General features: G+C 53.3%; 1 protein-coding gene across 1 annotated transcript; it reads left to right on the forward strand.

The window, feature by feature from the left end:
• Positions 1 to 588: 588 nt before the first annotated feature.
• Positions 589 to 19,348, forward strand: SDHB (succinate dehydrogenase complex iron sulfur subunit B). The gene is made up of 8 exons (XM_058818680.1): positions 589 to 678; positions 4,003 to 4,127; positions 5,187 to 5,272; positions 11,692 to 11,828; positions 12,923 to 13,039; positions 14,937 to 15,038; positions 16,488 to 16,610; positions 19,127 to 19,348. Exons 1-8 carry the CDS (start codon positions 604 to 606, stop codon positions 19,202 to 19,204), a joined length of 843 nt encoding a protein of 280 aa, XP_058674663.1. The 5' UTR covers positions 589 to 603; the 3' UTR covers positions 19,205 to 19,348.
• The last annotated feature ends 5,285 nt before the right edge of the window (positions 19,349 to 24,633 follow it).

A 24,633-nucleotide genomic window follows, 5' to 3' on the forward strand; every position in this document is an offset into this window, starting at 1 on the left:
TGCCGGCTAAAAGTGGGCACTGCTTACAAGTAATTATAACAATTAATTAAAAACTAATTAAGAAAGTTACATTATTTCCAACAGGGGCATTTTTTTGTCATGGGCTGCCCAGGGGGGTTTGGAGTGTCCATCCCTGGAGGTGTCCAAGGAAAGCCTGAACATGGTACTCAGTGCTCTGGGGACAAGGTGGGGATCAGCCCCAGCTTGGACTTGAAAATCCTGGAGGGACCTTGGAGAGCTTTTTCTACCTTAATATCTCTGGCACTCTTTGCTCCCCAGCACCCACCATTTGCCCCATTGGTGTTGGGGCAAGTCCCCTTGAGGCGGGGGGGTAGCAGCACAGGTACCTCCATGCAAAACAATGATGCTGGGAATTAACGGAGAGAAAACAAGGGAGATTTAGGAAAGAAAAAGGGAAATTTGGGAAAGAAAAAGGGGATTTTGGGCGTCCTGCTCCCCTCCCACAGGGCGCGCCACACCCAACATGGCGCCTCTCCTGAGGGCGCCGCCACACTCAAAATGGCGGGCGCCCCTTCCCGTCAGCGCAGCAAGATGGCGGCGGCGCGAGCGCTTCCGGGGCGGTCGGAACTGCGCATCGCCAAGATGGCGGCGGCCGCGGTCGGAGTCTCCTTGAGGAGCGGAGTCCCCGCACGACTCTTGCGGGCCGGGCCGCGGACGGTGAGGGACCGGGGAGGCCGCAGGGGCTGGCAATGGAGCGGGGAGAGGCGGGGCAGAGGCGGCCGGGGGCTGCAGGGGTCCGGGATGGCGGTGGAAGAGAAGGGCGGTGGGCTGAGGGGGTGAGGGAGCTGTGGAGAGGGAGCTGGAATTGGAGTGTGGGGTCCGGAATTGGAGTGAGGGGTCTGGAGGGGGATTGTGAGGGAATTAGGGATGGCGGGGCTTGGGAAGGAGCTGGGGGCCGGAGGAGGTGAGTTAAAAGGGGGGAAGGAGTTGTGGGGAGGGGGCTGGAGAGGGTCTGTGGGGTCTTGAAGAGGGAATTGGGGAGGGACAGGGTGGGAGAGAGGGTCTGTGGGGTCTGGAAGGGGGAATTGGGGAGGGACAGGGTGGGAGAGAGGGTCTGTGGGGTCTGGAAGGGGGAATTGAGGAGGGAAATGGTGGGAGAGAGGGTCTGTGGGGTTTGGAAGGGGGAATTGGGGAGGGACAGGGTGGGAGAGAGGGTCTGTGGGGTCTGGAAGGGGGAATTGAGGGAAAGGGTGGGAGAGAAGGCCTGTGGGGTCTGGAAGGGGGAATTGGGGAGGGAAAGAGTGGGAGAGAGGGTCTGTGGGGTCTGGAAGGAGGAATTGAGGAGGGAAAGGGTGGGAGAGGTCTGTGGGGTCTGGAAGGGGGGATTGGGGAGGAAAATGGTGGGAGAGAGGGTCTGTGGGGTCTGGAAGGGGGAATTGGGGATGGACATGAGGGAAAGGGTGAGAGAGAGGGTCTGTGGCATCTGGAAGGGGCTGTGCAGGAATTGGGGTGTGCAGGGGGAACAGTTTCAGAGGGGCTTGGGGGGCTGGAGGAGGACTGGGATGCGGTAAAATCTGGGAAGAGTGGATGGGAAAATGGGGGGGGGTGCGAGGGAATGGGGTTTGTGGGATTTGGGAATAAGGTCAGTGGCAGAGGGGATGGGGGCTTTGGGAAGGAATAGGATCAGTGGGAAAAGGGCTGGAGAAATCTATGGGATTTGGGAAGGAATAGGGTCAGTGGCAGAGGGGCTGGAAGGGGTCTGTGGGATTTGGAAAGGAATAGGGTCAGTGGGAGAAGGGCTGGAGAAATCTTTGGGATTTGGGAAGGAATAGGGTCAGTGGCAGAGGGGCTGGAAGGGGTCTGTGGGATTTGGGAGAGGGGAGGAGAAGGGGATGGAGGGAGGGGACAGCAGAGATCCAGGAGGAAGTGAAATAGGGGAAGAATGGCGGGGAAAAGGGAGGGGCTGAGGGCAGAGGGCGGCTGGAATGGGAAGGGTTTGGGGGAGATAAAGGACAGCAGGAAATTTGGAGAGTGGTTCGGGAAAAGGTTGGGAAGAGCAGTGGGAACAGGAGTGTGGAGTGATCCTGGGAGAGGGGAGCAGGGGAGGGAAGTGGAGCCCTGGAAAAGGCTGGGAAGAGCAGTGGGAACACTCCAGGAAAAGGTTGGGAAAAGAAGTGGGAATATTCCAGGAAAAGGCTGGAAAAAGAGCAGGAGGAACATTCCTGGAGAAAGTTGAGAAGAGCATTTGGAGCATTCAGGAAAAGGTTGGGAAGAGCAGGGAGAACAGGGCCAAGGGTGATCCCAGCAAGAGCAGGATGTGCTTGGGAATTCTGGGATAACTGGGCAGGGAGAGCCTCTGGGATTTGATGGATCCAGAAGTAATTTTTATGATTTTATATTTATCTATAAATATAGATATATTAATGTGTGTATATACATTTATCTACAGACATTATATACAAAATACTTATATATAAGTAATGTATATAAAACATGTGTGTAAAGATTAATAGATGTAAAATATATTTATATTATTGTAATTACACATACGACACAATATACCAATGCAATTTACAAACACATCTATAAATATGTGTAATTTATAGACATACATAGAATATATTAATTTGTTCCATATAAAATGCATTGTATACTTATATGTACATATATATGTGTATAGGTATATATATAAATACAAATATGATGTATTCTATATAATGTGTAATATACACTGTATGAATAGAATATATATATTTATATATAAAATATATAAATATAATGTTTATTATACACTGTTTAAATATAATAGAATATATATTTATATATAGAATATAAAAATACATAGACTATAATTTTAAACACAATATATAAATAAAGTAAACATGTAATTATGTCATTATAGTGACAGTCAGGAGAATATACAAATGCATACATATAATTTATAAACACATACATATAATTTACAAATAAAATACTCCATAAACAATGTGCATATGTGTGTGCACGTATGTTTGTGCCTGTATATTTATATATACATTTATATATACATATATGCATGTTTGTGCCTGTATATTTATCTATACATATATATAAATATATTTTATACAATGTGTAATGTAATCTATGCAATGCAATATATAATATATAAATACAATATAATAATAGTAACGTGAATACATGCAGCATACAGTGTACACATATATATTCACATGTAATTCCAAACATATACATCATTTTTATATATATATAGGTGTGTGTAAATATATACGTAGTTGTTATCTTTTTTAAACTTTTTTATATAGGTGTATATGTATATTTAATTTTTTTGTAATATATACACACATATCCATCTCTGTATCTCCTCCTGGATCCCTCCTGGTGGGATCTGAGGCTGTTACCCTGGATCTGAGGCTGGTTTTCCCTGGATCTGGGATGGGATCTGAGGCTGTTTTTTCCCTGGGATCTGAGGCTGTTTTTCCCTGGATCCAGGATGAGTTCAGAGGCTGCTTTTCCCTGGATCCAGGGTGGGATCTGAGGCTGTTTTTCCCTGGATCCGGGATGGGATCTGAGGCTGTTTTTTCCCTGGATCTGAGGGTTTTTTCCCCTGAGATCTGAGGCTGTTTTTTCCCTGGATCTGAGGCTGTTTTTCCCGGGGATCTGGGATAGGATCCGAGGCTGTTTTTCCCCGCATCTGAGGCTGTTTTTTCCCTGGGATCTGAGGCTGTTTTTCCCCGGATCTGAGGCTGTTTTTTCCCCGGATCTGACGCTGTTTTTTCCCTGGGATCTGAGGCTGTTTTTTCCCTGGGATCTGAGGCTGTTTTTTCCCTGGATCTGAGGCTGTTTTTCCCCGGATCTGAGGCTGTTTTTTCCCCGGATCTGACGCTGTTTTTTCCCTGGGATCTGACGCTGTTTTTTCCCTGGGATCTGAGGCTGTTTTTTCCCCGGATCTGAGGCTGTTTTTTCCCCGGATCTGAGGCTGTTTTTTCCCCGGATCTGAGGCTGTTTTTTCCCCGGATCTGAGGCTGTTTTTCCTGGCTCCAGGTGCTCCGGCAGGCGCAGACAGCGGCGGCGGCTCCGCGCCTGAAGAAATTCGCCATCTACAGATGGGACCCCGACAAGGCCGGGGACAAACCCCGCATGCAGACCTATGAGGTGGACCTGAACAAGTGGGTGTCCCTTGGGAATGGGGCTGGGGGGCAATCCCAGCTCCAAGGAGTGGCTGGAAAGGGGCTGCTCACCTCTGGCACAGAGCAGCTCGTTGTGGGCACAGCTCATTCTGAGGAACCCATCCCAAACCCTTCCCAAGGGATCCATCCCAAACCCTTCCCAAGGGCTCCTCCGGAGGGATCCACCCCAAATCCTTCCAAGTAGCTCCTCCAGTGGAATCCACCCCAAACCCTTCCCAGTATCTCCTCCAAAGGAGTCCACCCCAAACCCTTCCCAAGGGATCCACCCCAAAACCTTCCCAGTAGCTCCTCCAGAGGAATCCACCCCAAAACCTTCCCAAGGGCTCTTCCAGAGGAATCCATCCCAAACCTGTCCCAAGGGATCCATCCCAAACCCTTCCCAAGAGCTCCTCCAGAGGGATCCATCCCAAGCTCTTTCCAAGGGCTCCTCCAGTGGAATCCACCCCAAATCTTTCCAAGAGCTCCTCCAGAGGGATCCACCCCAAACCCTTCTCAAGGGATCCACCCCAAACCCTTCTCAAGGGATCCACCCCCGACCCTTCCCAGTAGCTCCTCCAGTGGAACCCACCCCAAACCCTTCCAGAGGGATCCACCCCAAACCCTTCAAGGAGCTCCCACTCCCACCCAGCCTTACTCAAACCCCACAGGAGCCACAGCTCCGGTTTTGGGGTAGCTTTGCCCCAGTGAACAATCCCTGGGTGGTGCCCTGGGTGTAAAATGACAGAAATTGTCCCTGAGTGTTTGTCCCGTGTCCCTTGTGACTCACAGGGCCAAGCAGGGCTGTCACAGCCTGACCCCAAAAGGGGAAAAGGGGCCAGCACAGCTCACTGGGGTTTGGCTTGGCCAAGCCCTCAGTGGTCACAGGAGTCTGACCCACCCTGCCCCAGGGCTGCCCTGCTGCTCAGAGATCCCTGTGGGATCCCTGGGATTCCCACAGAATTCATGGGAATTGTTAAAAACCCCTTTAGGTGCTGCTGAGGGTGGGTGCAGGGGTCGCACCCTGCACGTGGGGGCTCTGATTTGGGATTTGTGCCGCAGGTGTGGGCCCATGGTGCTCGATGCCCTGATCAAGATCAAGAACGAGATGGACTCCACGCTGACCTTCCGCAGGTCCTGCAGGGAGGGTAAGGACAGAACAGTCCCACCTGGAGTGCTGTGTGTGCTTAGGGACAGCACATTCCCACCTGGAATGGCCCTGGAGTGCTGTGTGTGCTTAGGGACAGCACATTCCCACCTGGAGTAGCCCTGGAAAGTTGTGTGTGCTTAGGGACAGCACATTCCCACCTGGAATGGCCCTGGAGTGCTGTGTGTGCTTAGGGACAGCACATTCCCACCTGGAGTAGCCCTGGAATGCTGTGTGTGCTTAGGGACAGCACATTCCCACCTGGAATAGCCCTGGAATGCTGTGTGTGCTTAGGGACAGCACATTCCCACCTGGAGTAGCCCTGGAATGCTGTGTGTGCTGGCTGTGGGAGCCCCAGGGAGCTCAGAACCCCCCTCTCACATCCCTGGGGATAAAACACCCGAGTGAGCCAGGGAGTGAAAGTGCTCAGAACCCCTCTCCTCCCACTCATGGGGATAAAACACCTGAGTGACCCAAGGAGTAAAACTCTCCTCCACTCATGGAGATAAAACATGAGTGTTTTAAGTGAACTAAGGAGTAAAACTGCTCAGAACCCCTCTCCTCTCACTTTTGAGGATAAAACACCCAAATGAACCAGGGAGTAAAACTCCCCAGAACCCCTCTCCTCTCACATCCCTGGGGATAAAACACCTGAGTGACCCAAGGAGTAAAACTGCTCAGAACCCCTTTCCTCTCATCTCTGGGGATAAAACACCAAAGAGTAAAACTCCTCAGAACCTCTCCTCTCACATCACTGGGCATAAAACACCCAAATGAACCAGGAAGTAAAACTGCTCAGAACCCCTCTCCTCCTACTCGTGGGAATGAAACACCCAAGTGAACGGAGGAGTAAAACTCCTCAGAACCTCTCCTCTCACATCTCTAGGGATAAAACACCCAAATGAACCAGGGAGTAAACCTCCTCAGAACCCCTCTCCTCCCACATCTGGGGATAAAACACCCAAATAAACCAGGGAGTGAAACTACTCAGAGCCCCTCTCCTCCCACCCGTGGGGATAAAACACCCAAGTTCACCAGGGAGTGAAACTGCTCAGAATTCTCTCCTTTCACTTCTGGGGATAAAATACCAAGGAGTAATACTCCTCAGAACCTCTCCTCTCCCACCCCTGGGGATAAAACACCCAAGTGAACCAAGGAGTAAAACTCTCCTGCAACCATGGGGATAAAACCAAGTGAACTGAGGAGTAAAACTGCTCAGAACCCCTTTACTCTCATTTTTGGGGATAAAACACCCAAATGAACCATGGAGTAAAACTACTCAGAACTCTTTCCTCCCATCTCTGAGGATAAAACACCAAGCAGTAAAACTGCTCAGAATCCCTCCTCTCACATGCCTGGGGATAAAACACCCAAATGACCCAGGGAATGAAACTCCTCAGAACCCCTCTCCTCTATCTGTGGGGATAAAACACCCGAGTGAACAAAAGAGTAAAAGTCTTCTCCACCCATGGGGATAAAACCAAGTGAACTAAGGAGTAAAACTGCTTAGAACCCCTCTCCTTCCACCCATGGTGATAAAACACCTGAGTGACCCAAGGAGTAAAACTCTCCTCCACTCATGGAGATAAAACCAAGTGAACTAAGGACTAAAACTGCTCAGAACCCCTCTCCTCTCATTTTTGGGGATGAAACACCCAAATGAACCAGGGAGTAAAACTGCCCAGAACCCCTCTCCTCTCACTTCTGGGGATAAAACACCCAAATGAACCAGGGAGTAAAACTGCTCAGAATCTTTCTTCTCCCACTGTGGGATAAAACACCCAAGTGACCCAAGGAGTTAAACTGCTCAGAACCCCTCTCCTTTCACTTCTGGGGATAAAATACCAAGGATAAAACTGCTCAGAACCCCTCCTCTCACTTGTGGGGATAAAACATCCGAGTGACCCAAGGAGTAAAACTCCTCAGAACCCTTCTCCTCCCATCTCTGGGGATGAAACACCTGAGTGACCCAAAGAGTAAAACTCTCCTCCACCCATGGGGATAAAACACCCAAATGAACAAGGGAGTAAAGCAGGAGTTGGTGCTCCCAGGGTGTAATGACACAGTTGTGAGCTGCCAGCTCCAGTAATTCCTTCCACAGCTCCCAGTTGTTCCAGTTTCTCTCCCAGTCTGGTTCCTCTACCTCCTCCCAGTGTGTGGGGAGATCAGGATTCCAGCAGTGGGGCTGGGGTGGGAGCAGCGGGGGCTGTGCCAGTGCTGCTGTGGGAATCACCCCGGGTGAGCTGGGAGAGAGCACTCAGGACTTCGAGGAACAGCTCCAGGAATCTCCTCCTTGGCCCTTGGGCCGAGGGCAGGGCTGGAGTGGGGAAAAGGGCACTGCTGGGTTGGGGAAAAGGGCACTGCTGGTTTGGGGTTGTGGCACTGCTGGGTTGGGGTTGTGGCTGCTCCCAGATCTGCTTTGGGGCTGCTCCCAGACTTCCCCTGGGAAAAACTCCTGAGTCACAGGTCAGGCTGGGCTGTGGGAGTGCATTCCTGGCTGGAATGGCCCTCTGCATTAGGGTCCTGCTGAGGTGTAGGAGTGCATTCCAGGCTGGAATAACTGGATTTAGGGTCGTGCTGGGCTGTGGGAGTGCATTCCAGGCTGGAATGACTCTGCATTTAGGGTCCTGCTGAGGTGTAGGAGTACATTCCAGGCTGGAATGACTCTGGATTTGGGGTCGTGCTGAGCTGCTGAGTTGTGGGGTTGCATTCCAGGCTGGAATGGCTCTCTGGATTTAGGGGGCTTACTGGGCTGTGGGGTTGCATTCCTGCCTGGAGTGACTCTGGCTTTGGGGTCCTGCTGGGCTCCTGGGCTGTGGGGTTGCATTCCAGGCTGGAATGGCCCTCTGGATTTTGGGTTGTGCTGAGCTGTGTGAGTGCATTCCTGGTAGGAGTGACTCTGCATTAGGGTCCTGCTGAGTTGTGGGAGTGCATTCCAGGCTGGAATGGCCCTCTGGATTTAGGGTCACACTGGACTGTGGGTTTGCATTCTAGGCTGGAATGGCTCTGGATTTCGGGTTGTACTGAGCTGTGGGGTTGCATTCCTGGCTGCAGTGACTGAATCTGGGGTCCTGCTGAGCTGTGTGAGTGCATTCCAGGCTGGAATGGCTCTGGATTTAGGGTTGTGCTAGGCTTCTGGGCTGTGTGAGTGCATTCCAGGCTGGAATGGCTCTGGATTTGGGTCCTGCTGAGGTGTAGGAGTACATTCCAGGCTGGAGTGACTCTGGATTTAGGGTCCTGCTGGGCTCCTGGGCTGTGGGAGTGCATTCCTGCCTGGAACAGCTCTCTGGATTAGGGTTGTGCTGAGCTGCTGGGCTGTGGGAGTGCAGTTCTGGCTGGAATGGCTCTGCATTTAGGGGCTTTACTGGGCTGTGGGGTTGCATTCCTGGCAGGAGTGACTCTGGGTTAGGGTCCTGCTGAGCTGCTGAGTTGTGAGAGTGCATTTCTGGCTGCAATGGCTCTGGATTTCGGGTAGTGCTGAGCTGTGGGGTTGCATTCCTCACTGGAATGACTCTGCATTAGGGTCCTGCTGAGCTGTGGCATTGCCTTCCAGGCTGGAATGGCCCTCTGCATTTAGGGTCCTGCTGAGGTGTAGGAGTGCATTCCAGGCTGGAATGGCTCTGGATTTGGGGTCCTGCTGGGCTCCTGGACTGTGGGGTTGCATTCCAGGCTGGAATGACTGGATTTAGGGTCCTGCTGGGCTGTGTGAGTGCATTCCAGGCTGGAATGGCTCTGGATTTAGGGTTGTGGTAGGCTCCTGGGCTGTGTGAGTGCATCCCAGGCTGGAATGGCTCTGGATTTGGGTCCTGCTGAGGTGTAGGAGTACATTCCAGGCTGGAGTGACTCTGGATTTAGGGTCCTGCTGGGCTGTGTGAGTGAATTCCAGGCTGGAAGGACTCTGGATTTAGGGTCCTGCTGAGCTGTAGGAGTGCATTCCAGGCTGCAGTGACTCTGGATTTCAGGCTGTGCTGACCTATGTGAGTGCATTCCTGGCTGCAATGACTCTGCATTTAGGGTCCTGCCGAGCTGCTGAGCAGTGGGGTTGCATTCCAGGCTGCAGTGACTCTGGATCTCAGGCTGTGCTGAGCTGTGTGAGTGCATTCCTGTCTGCAGTGACTCTGCATTACCAGCTGGGTCTTCAGGCAGGGCAGTCTCAGGGCAGGCAGTGCCTGTGGATGTTTTGTCTGGGTGGGAATGGAAAGCAGCACTCCTGAGGCACCTTTTCCCCTGGAATCTGCAATAATTCCACACAGACTGGGGCTCCCAGACAGCCACAACTGCTGCCCTGAATATTTTCCCTGCTCAGGATGGGTTTTCAGGCCGGGCTGCTTCCATCCTGCCCCTCTGAGGCTCCCCCAGTCCCACATTCCTGCTGCAGGCCCTGCTCCCCTCCCAGCTGCCTGCAAAATGCCTGGGAGCCTTTCTGCAGTGGGAGGAACCTCACAGGGGTCATTTCATCCCTTTGTGGGGCTATTTTTGTCCCTCTGTCACCTTTGGGAGGGCAGTTTGTGCCCTGGGAATGGACACGAGGGGAGGAGGCTGCTCCTGAATTACAATCCTGAATTTCAGGGATGATTTGGGGCATTTTATTCCCTGCTTGTTCCAGAGATGGGGAGGCTGAGAGGGGATCCCATCAATCCCTATAAATATTTCCAGGGGGTGGTGCCAGACCCTTCCCAGTGATCCCCAGAGACAGGACAAGGAGCAGCAGCCAGAAATTAAAGCACAAAAATTCCATTAAAACATAAAAATTCCATTAAAACACCAAAATTCCTGCTGAACCTTTGGGGAAAAAAAAAAAAAAAAAGTTCTTTTCCTGGAGTGGAATTCAGCTCCAGCTTTAGAGGGAAAAAGGGTCAAGTGAGGTTTGTGAGTTTGCTGTTGTTTGGGTCCATCCTGTGACCTCCCAGCACAGAAAGGAGGGACAAAACCAGGCTCAGTTGGGGATTTTAGGGGTAAAAAAGGTTGGGCAGAGCCCAGGGAGGTCCCAAACCCCCCTGGACACATTCCAGTGCCACCTTCTCTGGGTTTGGATGGTTCCCAGAGGTCCCTTCCATCCCTGCCAGCCCTGGGGTTCTTTCTCCCCACATTTTAATGCCATTTTTTGTTGTGTTTTTTAATTTTTTTATTTATTTTATTCCTCTCTCATCCCCCACCTCATGTCCCAAACCTGAGAGCAGAGCTGGATGTTGTCCCCTCCCCACATCTCACCCAAACCCCCTCATTTGCTGCTGGGGAAGGAGCTGCTCCATGGAAAAGGGGTTTTGCTGCTGATGGAAGCAGCTGCTGTGTTTGATCCCTGCTGAAGTTAAAAATCTTTCAGCCCCAGTGGGGAATTCTGACCTTCCTGTCTTTTGGGGCGTTTGTGGGATGGATGAAGACCCTGGTGGAATGGGAGGAGTGTTTTGGGAATCTGGGGGATTGGGAAGAGGTTTTTTTGGTTTTTTGGGACCCTGGCAGGTTGGGAAGAGGTTTTGCAGGACAGGTGAGGACACTGATAGAACAAGAAAGGGGTTTTGGGGATGGGTGAGGCCTCTGAGGAACGACAGGAGCCTTATCCAGAACCTGTGACCAGTTTTTTTGGGATGGGTGAGGACCTTGGTGTAATGAGAAGATTTTTTTGGGGTTTATGTGGATCCCAGCAGTTGGGAAGAGCCTTTCCAGGAGGTTTTCTGGGACAGGTGAGGACACTGATAGAACACAAAGGGTTTTTTGGGGATGGGTGAGGCCTCTAGGGGATTGGCAAGAGGCTTTTCCAGAACCTGTGACAAGGCTTTTTGGGACAAGTGAAGACCCTGGTATGGTGAGAAGAGATTTTTTTGGGGTGAGTGAGGATCCCAAAAGGTTGGGAAGAGCCTTCCCAGGAGGTTTTCTGGAATGGGTGAGGACCTTGGTGTGGTGAGAAGAGATTTTTTGGAGCAAGTGAGGATCCCAGAAGAGCCTTTCCAGGAGGTTTTCTAGGATGGTTGAGGACCCTGGTGTACTGAGAAGAGATTTTTGGGGGTAAGTGAGGATCCCAGAAGGTTGGGAAAAGCCTTTCCAGGAGGTTTTCTGGGACAGGAAACATATCAGACTCACCTGGTATGGTGAGAAGAGATTTCTTGGGGTTATTGTGGATCCCAGAAGGTTGGGAAGAGCCTTTCCAGGAGGTTTTCTGGAATGGGTGAGGACCTTGGTGTGATGAGAAGAGATTTTTTGGAGCAAGTGAGGATCCCAGAAGAGCCTTTCCAGGAGGTTTTCTGGGACAGGTGAAGACCCTGGTGGGTTCAAAGTGGTTTCCCAAAACCCTTCAGGTTGGGAAGAGTTTTTTGGGTCCTGGTGGGTTTGGAAGGGCCAAGCAGAGATTCCCCAGCACAACCCAGGTGGATTTTTGGGGCCAGCAGTGACAATCCCACCCTTGGCTCTGCTTTTCCCCCTCAGGGATCTGCGGCTCCTGCGCCATGAACATCGCCGGGGGCAACACCCTGGCCTGCATCAAAAAAATCGACAGTGACCTCAGCAAAGTCACCAAAATCTACCCCCTGCCCCACATGTACGTGGTGAAGGACCTGGTCCCGGTGAGTGCAGGGCCAGGGGACAGCCAGGGCTGGGACAGGGAGTGGCAGCTGCCACCAGGGCCAGGTGTCACTTGGGTGGGTCCCAGTGAGTCAAGGTGTGCTGGCCTGGAATGTGGCAGCTCTGGGGAGGGAATGGCACCTCCTGCTCAGGTGCTCAGGTGTGAATTTGGGGTGAGGCTGTGCCAGGAAGGGATTTAGGTGGGATTTGGGGATTTTGGGAAGAGGCTGTGCCCCCAGGGGTGGGGCTGAAGGGAAGGGTCAGGGCCCCACAGCGTGGACAGCAGGGCTGGGATTTGGGGATGGGGATGTTCCCTAATTCTCCTCAGCCCCATAACCAGGTCCCTGTGCTTCTCCTGCCCCAGAACAGCAGGGTGGGATTTGGGGTGGGATTTGAGGATGGAGATGTTCCCTGATTCTCCTCAGCCACATAACCAGGTCCCTGTGCTGTTCCTGTCCCCAGGATAGCAGGAATAGGATTTGGGGTGGACAGCAGGGGTGGGATTTGGGGTGTGTCCAGCTGGGGATGTTCCCTGATTCTCCTCAGCCCCATAACCAGATCCCTGTGCTTTTCCTGCCCCCAGGACACAGGGGTGGGATTTGAGGTGGACAGCAGGGATGGGATTTGGGGTGTATCCAGCTGGGTGAGATTTGAGGATGGAGATGTTCCCTGATTCTTCTCAGCCCCATAACCAGGTCCCTGTGCTTTTCCTGCCCCCAGGACAGCAGGGCTGGGATTTGGGGTGGGATTTGAGGATGGAGATGTTCCCTGATTCTCCTCAGCCCCATAACCAGATCCCTGTGCTTTTCCTGCCCCCAGGACAGCAGGGCTGGGATTTGGGGTGGATCCAGCTGGGGATGTTCCCTGATTCTCCTGAGCCCCATAACCAGATCCCTGTGCTTTTCCTGCCCCCAGGACAGCAGGGCTGGGATTTGGGGTGGATCCAGCTGGGGATGTTCCCTGATTCTCCTGAGCCCCATAACCAGATCCCTGTGCTTTTCTTGCCCCAGGACAGCAGGGGTGGGATTTGGGGATGGGGATGTTCCTTGATTCTCCTCAGCCCCATAACCAGATCCCTGTGCTTTTCCTGCCCCAGGACCTGAGTAACTTCTATGCCCAGTACAAATCCATCGAGCCCTACCTGAAGAAGAAGGACGAGTCCAAGGAGGGCAAGCAGCAGTACCTGCAGTCCATAGAGGATCGCCAGAAACTGGTCAGAGCTTCAACTTCAGTGCTGAAACCCTCCCAGAGCAGCCCAGGGTCACAGCTGAGCCCTCAGCCCCCTCCCAGTCCCACAGTGTGGGACACAGCCCCACAGCTCAGCACAGGGAGCTGGGCTTGCCAGGGGGGCTCTGACCCCATTGCTCCCCATCCCATCCCATCCCATCCCATCCCATCCCATCCCATCCCATCCCATCCCATCCCATCCCATCCCATCCCATCCCATCCCATCCCATCCCATTCCCCTGTGGAATTCCTGCTGCTGGGAGCTCTCTGCAGGCTCCAGTGGGCAGAGGGTGTCTGGCCGTGCTCACACCTCACTGGGGTTTTGCAGCCTGGAAAGCTCCTGAGAAAAGCTCAAGTGCAAGATTTGGGGTGTCTGTGTTGAGCAGGGGGGATTTGAGGGGAGTTTTGTGAGGGTGGATGAGGAACAGCTCCTTACAAGGTGTGGCCAAGGTTTGGGGTGGATTTAATGGCTGCCACAGGGATTAGGGGTTTTTCCTCTGAGCTGCCAGGATGGATCCATCACTGCAGGATTCCGAGCTCAGCCTGGCCCTGCTCCACTGGGGAGGCACCAAGTCCCATTTTGGGAGGGAGAGGTGGATGTGAACAGCAGGAAGGGAGGCTGGGCAGAGCTGTGATGGTGTTCACATGGAGGATGAGGGAGGAGGTGAGGATCTGATTCCGTGTTTCAGAAGGCTGATTTATTATTTTATGATACATATTATATTAAAACTGTACTAAAAGAATAGAAGAAAGGATTTCCTCAGAAGGCTGGCTAAGAATAGAATAGGAAAGAATGATAACAAAGGCTTGTGGCTCAGACTCTCTGTGATTGGCCATTAATTAGAAACAACCCCATGAGACCAATCACAGATGCACCTGTTGCATTCCACAGCAGCAGATAATCATTGTTTACATTTTGTTCCTGAGGCCTCTCAGCTTCTCAGGAGGAAAAATGCTAAGGAAAGGATTTTTCATAAAAGATGTGTGTGACACAAGGTGGGAGTGCAGGAACCTGAGCTGGAAATGCAGGAGAGCCCAGAATGGGAGTGCAGGAGCCCAAGGTGGGAGAGCCCAAGGTGGGAGTGTAGGAGAACCAAGGTGGGAGTGCAGGAACCCAAGATGGTGCAGGAACCTGAGGTGGGAGTGCAGGAGCCCAAGGCAGGGGTGCACGAGAACCCAGCAGCTCCCCCTTTCCTCTCCAGGCCCTGCCCTTCCCCTGATGCCCCAGACCCTGGTTCATTGTGTGGCTCCTGGAACCATGGAATGAATACCCTGAGCTGGAGAGGGGCCACAAGGACCATGGAGGGGCCACAAGGACATTTTGGGGACCACAAGGGCCATAGGGGGTCACAAGGACCCTGAGGGGGCCATGAGGACCCTGGGAGGGCACAAGAACCATGGGGGGACCACAAGGACAATGGGGGGGATCACAAAAACCTGGGGGTGGCCACGAGGACCTTGTGGGGACCACAAGAACCATGAGAGGGACCACAAGGACAATGGGGGGGATCACAAAAACCTGGGGGTGGCCACGAGGACCCTTGGGGACCACGAGGGCCATGGAGGACCCTGGGGGAAGCCATGAGGACCCTGGGGGGATCATGAGGATCCTGGGGGGACCACAAGGACCATGGGAGGAGACAAGGACTCTGGGGGGGCCACAAGGACCATGGGTGGCCACAAGGACCATGGCGGGGGTCACAAGGACAATGGAGGGGACCACAAGGACCATGATGGGCAGCTCCTGGCCCCGGTCTGGGAGGGTTGGGATTGTTCCCCTCAGGAATTGCTGCCTCACACAGGAGCTGCTCCGTGGGGACAGGGGTGGATCCCCTGTGTCACCAGCCCCGTGGTGACAGCGTGCTGTGTCCCCTCCCTGGCAGGACGGGCTCTACGAGTGCATCCTGTGTGCCTGCTGCAGCACCAGCTGTCCCAGCTACTGGTGGAACGGGGACAAGTACCTGGGCCCCGCCGTGCTCATGCAGGTGAGGACAGACACTGTGTCACCTGCCAGTGGCACCTGCCAGTGTCAGTGTCACCTGCCAGTGTCACCTGCCAGTGTCAGTGTCACCTGGCCGGTGTTGGTGCCTTGGAGTGGCTGCCTAGAGAGGCCAGACAGGGTTAAGAGGATGAAGTGTTTATTAAAGGCTTCAGTGGGCACACCTTGGGCACTCAGAAACCTCTGAGGCCACACCCAGAATGGACAATGGGCACGAGTTTTTCAGACAATTATAAATTTTTAGCCCCATTTACATATCATGGGTTAATCCTCCTTCAGGTGATGAACTATTTACCCCAAGTTTGCTGCCCCCCAACTTATTTTGTTTATATTTTTGGGCCCTAAGCTGGAGGGTGTCCTTGAGTTTCAGGCCCAGAGGAATTTTTGTGTCTGAGCAGAGTGGGAGAGCAGCAGCTGGCACTGTGGAGTTTAGAGTTAGGCACTAATGCAGCACAGGATCTCAGAAATGCAGAATATAAAATCCTCAGGCAGCAGTGTCACCAGCCTGGCCTGGCACTGCTCGGTGGGTGTCACTGTGGGGTCCCCAGCTGGTGCCAGCAGTATCTGTGTCTCCAGCAGTGTGCGAGTCCCCAGCGGTGTCCCCAGTGGTGTTTGTGGTGTCCCCAGCAGTGTCCATGTCCCCAGCAGTGTTTGTGGTGTCCCTAGCAGTGTGCATGTGAGTCCCCCATAGTGTCCCCAGCGGCGTTTGTGGTGTCCCAGCAATGTCCCCAGCAGTGACCCTGTCCCCAGCGGTGTCCCAGCAATGTCCCTGTCCCCAGCTGTGTCCCTGTCCCAGCAGTGTCCCTGTCCCCAGCGGTGTCCCAGCAATGTCCCCAGCAATGTCCCAGCAGTGTCCCTGTCCCCAGAAGTGTCCCTGTCCCCAGAAGTGTCCCTGTCCCCAGCAGTATCCCTGTCCCAGCAATGTCCCCAGCAGTGTCCCAGCAGTGTTGCTGTCCCTGCAGTCTCAGTGTCCCTGTCCCAGCAGTGTCAGTGTCCCTGTCCCAGCAGTGTCCCTGTCCCAGCAGTGTCCCTGTCCCAGCAGTGTCCCAGCAGTGTCCCTGTCCCCAGGCGTACCGCTGGATGATCGATTGCCGGGATGATTTCACTGAGGAGCGCTGTCCCTGTCCCCTGCAGTGTCCCTGTCCCAGCAGTGTCCCAGCAGTGTCCCTGTCCCCAGCAGTGTCCCAGCAGTGTCCCTGTCCCAGCAATGTCCCCAGCAGTGTCCCAGCAGTGTCCCTGTCCCCTGCAGTGTCCCAGCAGTGTCCCTGTCCCCAGCAGTGTCCCTGTCCCAGCAATGTCCCCAGCAGTGTCCCAGCAGTGTCGCTGTCCCCACAGTCTGTGTCCCTGTCCCCAGCAGTGTCAGTGTCCCTGTCCCAGCAGTGTCCCTGTCCCAGCAGTGTCCCCAGCAGTGTCCCAGCAGTGTCCCTGTCCCCAGGCGTACCGCTGGATGATCGATTCCCGGGATGATTTCACTGAGGAGCGCCTGGCGCAGCTGCAGGACCCGTTCTCGCTGTACCGCTGCCACACCATCATGAACTGCACCCGCACCTGCCCCAAGGTACCGGGACACAGGGACACAGGGGGAACACTGGGCACACGGGGGACATGGGGACACTGGGCACACAGGGGACATGGGGACACTGGGCACACGGGGACACAGGGGGAACACTGGGCACACGGGGGACATGGGGACACTGGGCACACGGGGGACATGGGGACACTGGGCACACGGGGGACATGGGGGGGGACATGGAGGGACACGGGACATGGCGGGGACACGGGGCACAGGGGGGGACGTGGGGGACACAGGCTGGCAGGGGGGGGACGCGGGACACGGGGGGGACATGGGGGACACAGAGCACATGGGGGACACTGGGCACACAGGGGACAGGGGGGACACAGGCAGGCAGGGGGGTACGCGGGACACGGGGGGACATGGGGGACACTGGGCACACAGGGGACATGGGGGGACATGGAGAGACACGGGACATTGGGGGACATGGGGCACAGGGGACATGGGGAGACATGGGCTGGCATGGTGGGGCACAGCCTGGCATGGAGGGACATGGGGCACAGCCTGGCATGGAGGGGACACGGGACATGGAGAGACACAGGGGACACAGGGTGTGGGCTGGCACAGGGGGACATGGGGACATGGCTTGGCATGGAGGGACATGGGGCACAGCCTGGCATGGGGGAGCACGGGACGTGGGGCATGGACTGGCATGGAGGGGACACAGGGCACGGGGCATAGCCTGGCATGGGGGAACACGGGACATGGGGCACAGCCTGGCATGGAGGGCACACGAGTCACTGGGGCAGTGTCCACAGCCTGAGATGGAGCCCCTGGAATTCCCAGTTTGCCTCCAAAGTGAAGTTGGAATGGGTCTGGACCCTCTGGAATTCCCAGTCTGCCCCCAAAACTGAGGCTGGGATGGGGCAGAGCTGCACTTGGAGCCCCTGGAATTCCCATTCTGCCCCAAAACTGAGGCTGGGATGGACCTGGAGCCTTTGGAATTCTCAGTCTGCCCCCAAAGTGAGGCTGGGATGGGTCTGGACCCCCTGAAATTCCCAATTTGCCTCCAAAAGTGAGGTTGGGATGGGTCTGGACCCTCTGGAATTCCCAGTTTGCCCCCAAAAGTGAGGCTGGAATGGGGCAGGGCTGCATTGGAACCCCTGGAATTCCCATCCTGGCTGGAGCCAGAGCTGGCCCAGCTGTCCTGAGCCTCCCTGGGCTGAAAAGGAGGGTTCAAGTCAGGCAGGACTGGGATTTTTAGGAAAAAAAAAGAGGTTTTGAGCAGCTCCTCTAACAAATATTTTAATGAGTAGCAGCACATTTGTGAATTTGCTACAATTTAAATCTGTCCTGCACAGAAAGGAAGGACAATATCAGCCAAATTGCAGCTTTTAGGGGATAAAAAAGTGGGGTAGCAGCAGATTTGGGAGTTTGCTGTGGCTTGGATCCATCCTGTGACCTCCCAGGGTTTGAAAGGAAGGAAAATATCTGGCTGAGAAGGACAAAACTGGCTGAACTCCATGATTTTTTTGGGAAAAAGGGTGCTGAGCACCTCCTGTAACAAGTATTTCTATGAGTAGCAACTCACTTGTGATTTTATTGTGCTTTGGGTCCCACCTGTGACCTCCCAGGGTTTATAGGAAGGGCAAAACCAGCTCAGTTCCAGATTTTAGGGGGAAAAGAGGTGGAATAGCAGCAGATGTGTGAATTTGCTGTCACTTGGATCCATCCTGTGACCTCCCAGGGTTTATAGGAATGACAGAACCAGCTCAGTTCCAGGTTTTAGGGAGAAAAGGGATGCTGAGCACCTGCTCAGTGCAGAGAGGAAGGACAATATCAGCTGAATTCCAGGTTTTAGGGGGAAAAATGGTGGAGTAGCAGCAGATTTGGGAGTTTGCTGTCACTTGGATCCAGCCTTTGACCTCCCAGTGTTTGGAAGGAAGCAGAATATCTGCCTGAATTCCAGTTTTTTTGGGAAAAAAATTGGTGCTGAGCACCTCCTGTACCAACTATTTCTATGAGTAGCAACTCATTTGTGATTTTATTGTGGTTTGGATCCATCCTGTGACCTCCCAGGGTTTATAGGAAGGGCAGAACCAGCTGAATTCCAGATTTTTTTGGGGGGGAAAAAATGTGGAATAGCAGCAGATTTGGGAGTTTATCACAACTGCAACCCATCCTGTGACCTGCTGGGGTTTGAAAGGAAGGAGAGTTCCAGGTTTTAGGGGAAAAAGGTGGAACAGCAGCAGCAGCAGAGTTCAGTAGGGGATGAGAAGGAAGGGAAGGTTTGGGAAGGGAAGGTTTGGGAAGGTTTGGGAAGGTTTGGGAAGGTTTGGGAAGGGGTTTGGGAAGGTTTGGGAAGGTTTGGGAAGGGAAGGTTTGGGAAGGGAAGGTTTGGGAAGGGAAGGGAAGGGAAGGGAAGGGAAGGGAAGGGAAGGGAAGGGAAGGGAAGGGAAGGGAAGGGAAGGGAAGGGAAGGGAAGGGAAGGGAAGGGAAGGGAAGGGAAGGGAAGGGAAGGTGCTGCAGCCCCCCCAGGCTCTGACCAGCCCCTCCCACAGGGGCTGAACCCTGGCAAAGCCATCGCTGAGATCAAGAAGATGATGGCGACCTACAAGCAGAAGGCAGCGACTGCCTGAGGGCCGAGTGACCCTGGAGTGACCCAGAGTGACCCCAGAGTGACCCTGGAGTGACCCAGAGTGACCCCAGAGTGACCCTCACACCTGTGCCAGGGTTACCTGTGCACCTCCAATAAAGGCTGTAAAGAACAGCTCAGGCTCCATCCTTTATTATTCATTTATTATTCATTTATTAATTCTCTTCATGGAGTGTTTTGCCAGCCCTGGGAGCAGCTGGGAGGCTCTGGGAATCCTGGGCTTGGCTGGGAACAGGGAATGGGCGAGGGATCCTGAGCCTGAAATCCCAAAACTGAGCGTTTGGAGCTCCCAGGAGGCAGCATGGGGACAGATCCACCAGGGGCAAGTCTGGTTTGTTTTCCTGATTTCTCCTCCAGGAAAATGGGATTTTTTTAGGGATGAATCCTTTTCTTCTCAATGATATTTTTACCTCCAGATCCCAGTTCCACCAGGAGCAAGGTGTTCTATTCCCACCCCATGAGACCCTGGTTTCTATTCCTGAGTTCTTCTCCAAATCCCAGGAAAATGGGATTTTTTAGAGGTGGATCTTCCTTTTTTCCCTGCTATTTTTACCTGCAGCTTTCTCCAGTTGGGATGTTCGGAGCAGCTCCTGAGGCTGAGGGAAAGGAGCAGCTCCAGCTTTGCTGGTGAATTCATGATTTGGGTCTGAATCACTCAAACTGCCCAGAAATGGGGTGCTGCTCCTGCGAGGTCACAGGGATGTGACGCTACTGGGGTGTCACACCCCGGGTTTGGGGTGTGAGTTACAATTCCCAGCATCGCCTGGGTGCCACACCTGGTTTTGGGATGTGAACTACAATTCCCAGCATCCCCTGGGGTCTCACACCTGGTTTTGCTGTGTGGACTCCAATTCCCAGCATCCCCCTGGAATGCCACACCCCATTTTTGTGGTCTGGACTCCAATTCCCGGCATCCCCCGGGTGCCGCACCTGTTTTGGGCTTGCGGACTCCAATTCCCAGCATCCCCCGGGTGCCGCACCTGGTTTTTTTGTGGTCTGGACTCCAATTCCCAGCATCCCCTGGGGTGCCACATCTGTTTTAGGGGTGTGAACTACAATTCCCATCATCCCCTGAGTGTCACACCCCATTTTTGGGGTATGGACTCCAATTCCCAGCATCCCCTGGGTGCCACACCTGTTTTAGGGGGTGCAGAGTGCAGTTCCTAGCATCCCTCGGGGTGCCACACCTGGTTTTGGGGTGCGGACTCCATTTCCCAGCATCATCTGGGTGTCACACCTGTTTTAGGGTGTGGACTCCAATTCCCGGCATCCCCTGGGGTGTCATACCTGTTTTGGGGTTCGGACTCCAATTCCCAGCATCCTTTGCCGTTCCGGCCCCGCCCCTTCCGGCGGCGCGCGGTGCCGCGGGGCTGCACCATGAGCTCAGGTCAGGAACCGGCACCGGGACCGGGATCCGGGAATGGGATCCGGGAAGGGGATCGGGGTTGGGAATGGGATGAGGGGTCGGGGTCAGGGACCGGAACCCCCCGAGTGCCCGGAGCCCCCCGAACCCCAAAGCGCCGCCGGGGGCTCCCGGGGCCGCTCCAGCCCAGCCCGGGGGGCGGGACCCTCGCAGCTCCACTGCCGTTTATTCCCATTTATTCCCATGTGTTCCCATTTATTCCCCTTTTATTCCCATTTATTCCCATGTGTTCCCATTTATTTCCCATTTATTCCCATTTATTCCCATTTATTTCCCGTTTATTCCCATTTATTTCCATTTATTCCCCTTCATCCCCATTTATTCCCATGTATGCCCATGTGTTCCCATTTATTCCCGTTTATTCCTGTTTATTCCCATGTATTCCCACTTATTTCCTTTTTTTTTTTGCTTTATTATTTTGCCTTTATTCTGAAATTTTGCTTTTTAAATTTTCCTCATTATGCTTTATTTATTTTTTAAATTTTGCTTTATTTTGTTACCCCTTTTTTTAATTCTGCAGTTTTATTTTGTTTTAATTCTTTTTATTATTCCACTTTATTTTACTTAATTTTATTTTGCTTTCTTGCTTCCTTGCTTTGCTTTCTTTTGTGTCTTGTTTTTTTACTTTCACTTTTTATTTTTATATTTGGCATCATTATTTTGCTGTAGTTTTGTTTCCTGACTTTGTTTTTCTGCTTTTTAACTGTGCTTTATTTTGCTTTTTCCTTTGCTTTGTTTGTTTTTTCACTTCACTTTTCTTTATTATTTTCCTTTATTTTGTTTTTTCATCTTAATTTTTCTCCTTTTTTTACTCCAATTCATTTTCCTTTTTATCTTTTGCTTTATTTCACTTTTTAAATTCCATTTCTCTTTTATATCACTTTATTTTGCTTTTTAATTTTGTTCCGTTTCTCTTTTATTTCGCTTTATTGAGCTTCACTTCCCTTTTTAGTTTTGCTTCACTTCCCTTTTTATTTGGCTTTATTTCCGTATTTTATTTCGCTTTTTTTCCCATTTTTGTCCCATTTCTTTCCCGGCCCCTCTCCCATCCTGGGACCTCCTGGCTCCACATTCCTTTGGAGTTCTGGCCCAGGATCCGAGGGGAAGAAAATGTGGGCAGGGCTGTGGGGTGCTCCAAACCCCAAACTCCCCAAAACCCTCAAATCCTCCAAATCCCAAACCCCTCCTAATCCCCCAAAATCTTCCAAACCATCCAAACCCTAAAACCTCCCACCCTTCCTAAGTCCCCAAAATCCTCCAAACCCCCAAATCATCCAAATCCTTCAAACCCCCCAAACTCCCAAAACCCTCAAACTCTCCAAATCCCAAACCCCTCAAACCCTAAACCATCCAAACCCCAAACTCCTCAACCCCTCCTAACCCTCCAAAATCTTCCAAACCCCAAATCATCCAAATCCTTCAAACTCCCAAACTCTCCAAACCCCAAATTCCTGAAACCCTCTGAACTCCAAAACCCTCAAACCCTCTAAATCGCAAACCTCTCAAACCCCAAACTGTCCAAACCCCAGAACCTCCAAACCCCAAAACCCCCAAAGCCTCCAAAGCCTCCAAACCCCAAACCATCCAAACCCCAAAACCCCCAACCCCTCCTTACCCTCCAAACCCCAAACTATCCAGATCCTCCAAACCCCTCAAACCCCAAACCATCCGAATCCTTCAAACCCCAAACCCCACCCGCAAACTCCCAAAACCCCAAAATCCTCAAACCCTCCAAACCCCAACCTCTCCAAAGCCCAAACTCCCAAAACCCCCAGACTCTCCAAATCCCAAACCCCTCAAACCCTAAACTGTCCAAACCCCAAACTCCTCAACCCCTCCTAACCCCCCAAAGTCCTCCAAACCCCAAACTCCTGAAACCCCAAAACCCTCAACCCCTCCTAACCCCCCAAAATCTTCCAAACCCCAAATCACCTGAATCCTTCTAACCCCAAACTCTCCAAAACCCTCAAGCTGTCCAAATCCCAAACCCCTCAAACCCCAAATCATCCAAATCCTTCAAACCCCAAACTCCCGAAACCTTCTAAACCCCAAACTGTCCAAACCCCCCCAAACCATCCAGATCCTCCAAACCCCAAAACCCTCCAAACCCCTCAAACCCCAAGCGCCCCCAAACTCTCCAAACCCCAATTCCCCCAGGCCCCAAACCCCACCCCAGATCCCCTTGGCCCTCCCAGAGCCGTTTCCCTTGGTGGATCCCACCCAGAATTCGGGAATACTCCCATCCCTCTCCGTGGGGATCATGGAGAACGGGCTGGGATTTGGGGTTGGAAGGACCCATCACCTCTCAGATCCCATCCCGGAGCAATCCCAGGGATTTTTTTCATGGATGAGCGACAGAATGAGGTGCAGGGTGGGAAAAGGGCACCCGGGGTTCCGGATCCTTCCAGGGCTCCCGGCTGGGATTCCCATTCCCGGGAACGCGGGAGCGGCACTGCCGAGCGACCTTCGCCCCTTTCCTGCCCTTTTCCTGCTGGGATGTTTCCTCCAGGCAGGGAAGGGCAGGGCAGGGGGGACATCCCTGGGTGCTCTGGGAGTTCCATCCCTGTGTGATCCCGCTCAGATCCCCTGGGATCCCCCTCACCCACCCCAATCCCAATCCGCAGCCGAGCAGCACTCAGGGGTCCAAGCTCCCCCTTTTTTCCCTGAGTTCCTGATTTAAGGGTTGCTGGAGAGGTTCCCCCCCAGTTCCTCACTTCCCATCGGGAATGTTGGGAGTGCAGCCCCTCTTCCTGAGGGAGGAGGAGCCCTCATTTACCCGGAATTGGGGGAATTGTGGGGTTGGGGTGTGAACCCGCTGTTTTCCCTTTCGCACTGTGGTGTTTCCCAAGCTGGGATGTTCCTGGCACTTCCCTCCGGACTGGCTTTGGGTGCCAGGGAGGATCCCCCTGTGCCAGAAGGGTTGGAATGCCAGGATCTCCCTGGCACAGGGCACAGCCCCGCTCCTCACAGAGGAGCTCTCCAAAATCTCAAACCACAACCGGTGCAGGCGGACGGGGCTGCTGGGAATTCCCAGGAATTTGTTCCTCAGCTGTCTCAGGGGTTTGATGCCTGAGCATGGATTTCCCAGCACTGGGGAGTCCCAATCCTGGTTTTCCACGTCCCCACCTTGCATCAGACCCATCTCAGCCTTTGTTCCTCCAGCCTTGGGCTGTTTTTCTGGGAGGACCTGACGGCCTGGTCAGATGGGTTTGGTGTGTGGGATCCATGGGAAGGGCAGCACATCCCTGGCTGGCTGGGATCAGTTCTGTGGGATCCATGGGAAGGGCAGGAGAATCACCAGGATCTCAGCCCAACTCTGCCCTCTGGCTCTGCTCTCTTCCAAAGGCTCTGGAAGATCCTCCTGGGTTCAGTTCAACCTCCACGACCCAAACACTTCCTTATGGGGTCTCTCTTTCCCAAATTTTGCCTTTTCCTGATTTTCCGTGTCCCCATCTCCCCGAGTTGGCCTTGCCAACCCCATCCCATCAACCTCAGTGGTGGAACGGAAACTTCCTTAGACAGAGCTTCCTGATACTGTGTGCAGCTTCCAGCCTGGATGGATGGATGGATGGATGGATGGATGGATGGATGGATGGATGGATGGATGGATGGATGGATGGATGGATGGATGGTGCTGCCCAAGGACCATCCAGCAGGAACCATGGGAGTAGCAGGAGGTCTCCAGGCCCCCTTGGGGTTTGTTTGCTTCCTGAAAGGGGCTCGGGAAGGGCCAGGGCTGCCCAGGGAAGCTGATGGAGAAGTTTCCAGGAGCAGCATCCGTCTGTTTTCCATGTGCACTCCGCTGGGGAGGGGGCTGGGACTCAAATCCAAATCCTGGGACAAGGACCTGGCATTCCCAGCTGATCCCCAGCCAAGTCTTGGATTTCAATCCCATCCTGGCTTTTGGCTCTGTGCTCCAGAGTCTGAGGGTTCACCCCCCTGCCAGGATGTGCAGTGGCTGTGGGAGCATCAAGAGCAGCCTCTTCCCA

This window comes from Ammospiza caudacuta, chromosome 22 (genome assembly GCF_027887145.1).
Source record: "Ammospiza caudacuta isolate bAmmCau1 chromosome 22, bAmmCau1.pri, whole genome shotgun sequence".
Lineage (NCBI taxonomy): Eukaryota > Metazoa > Chordata > Aves > Passeriformes > Passerellidae > Ammospiza > Ammospiza caudacuta.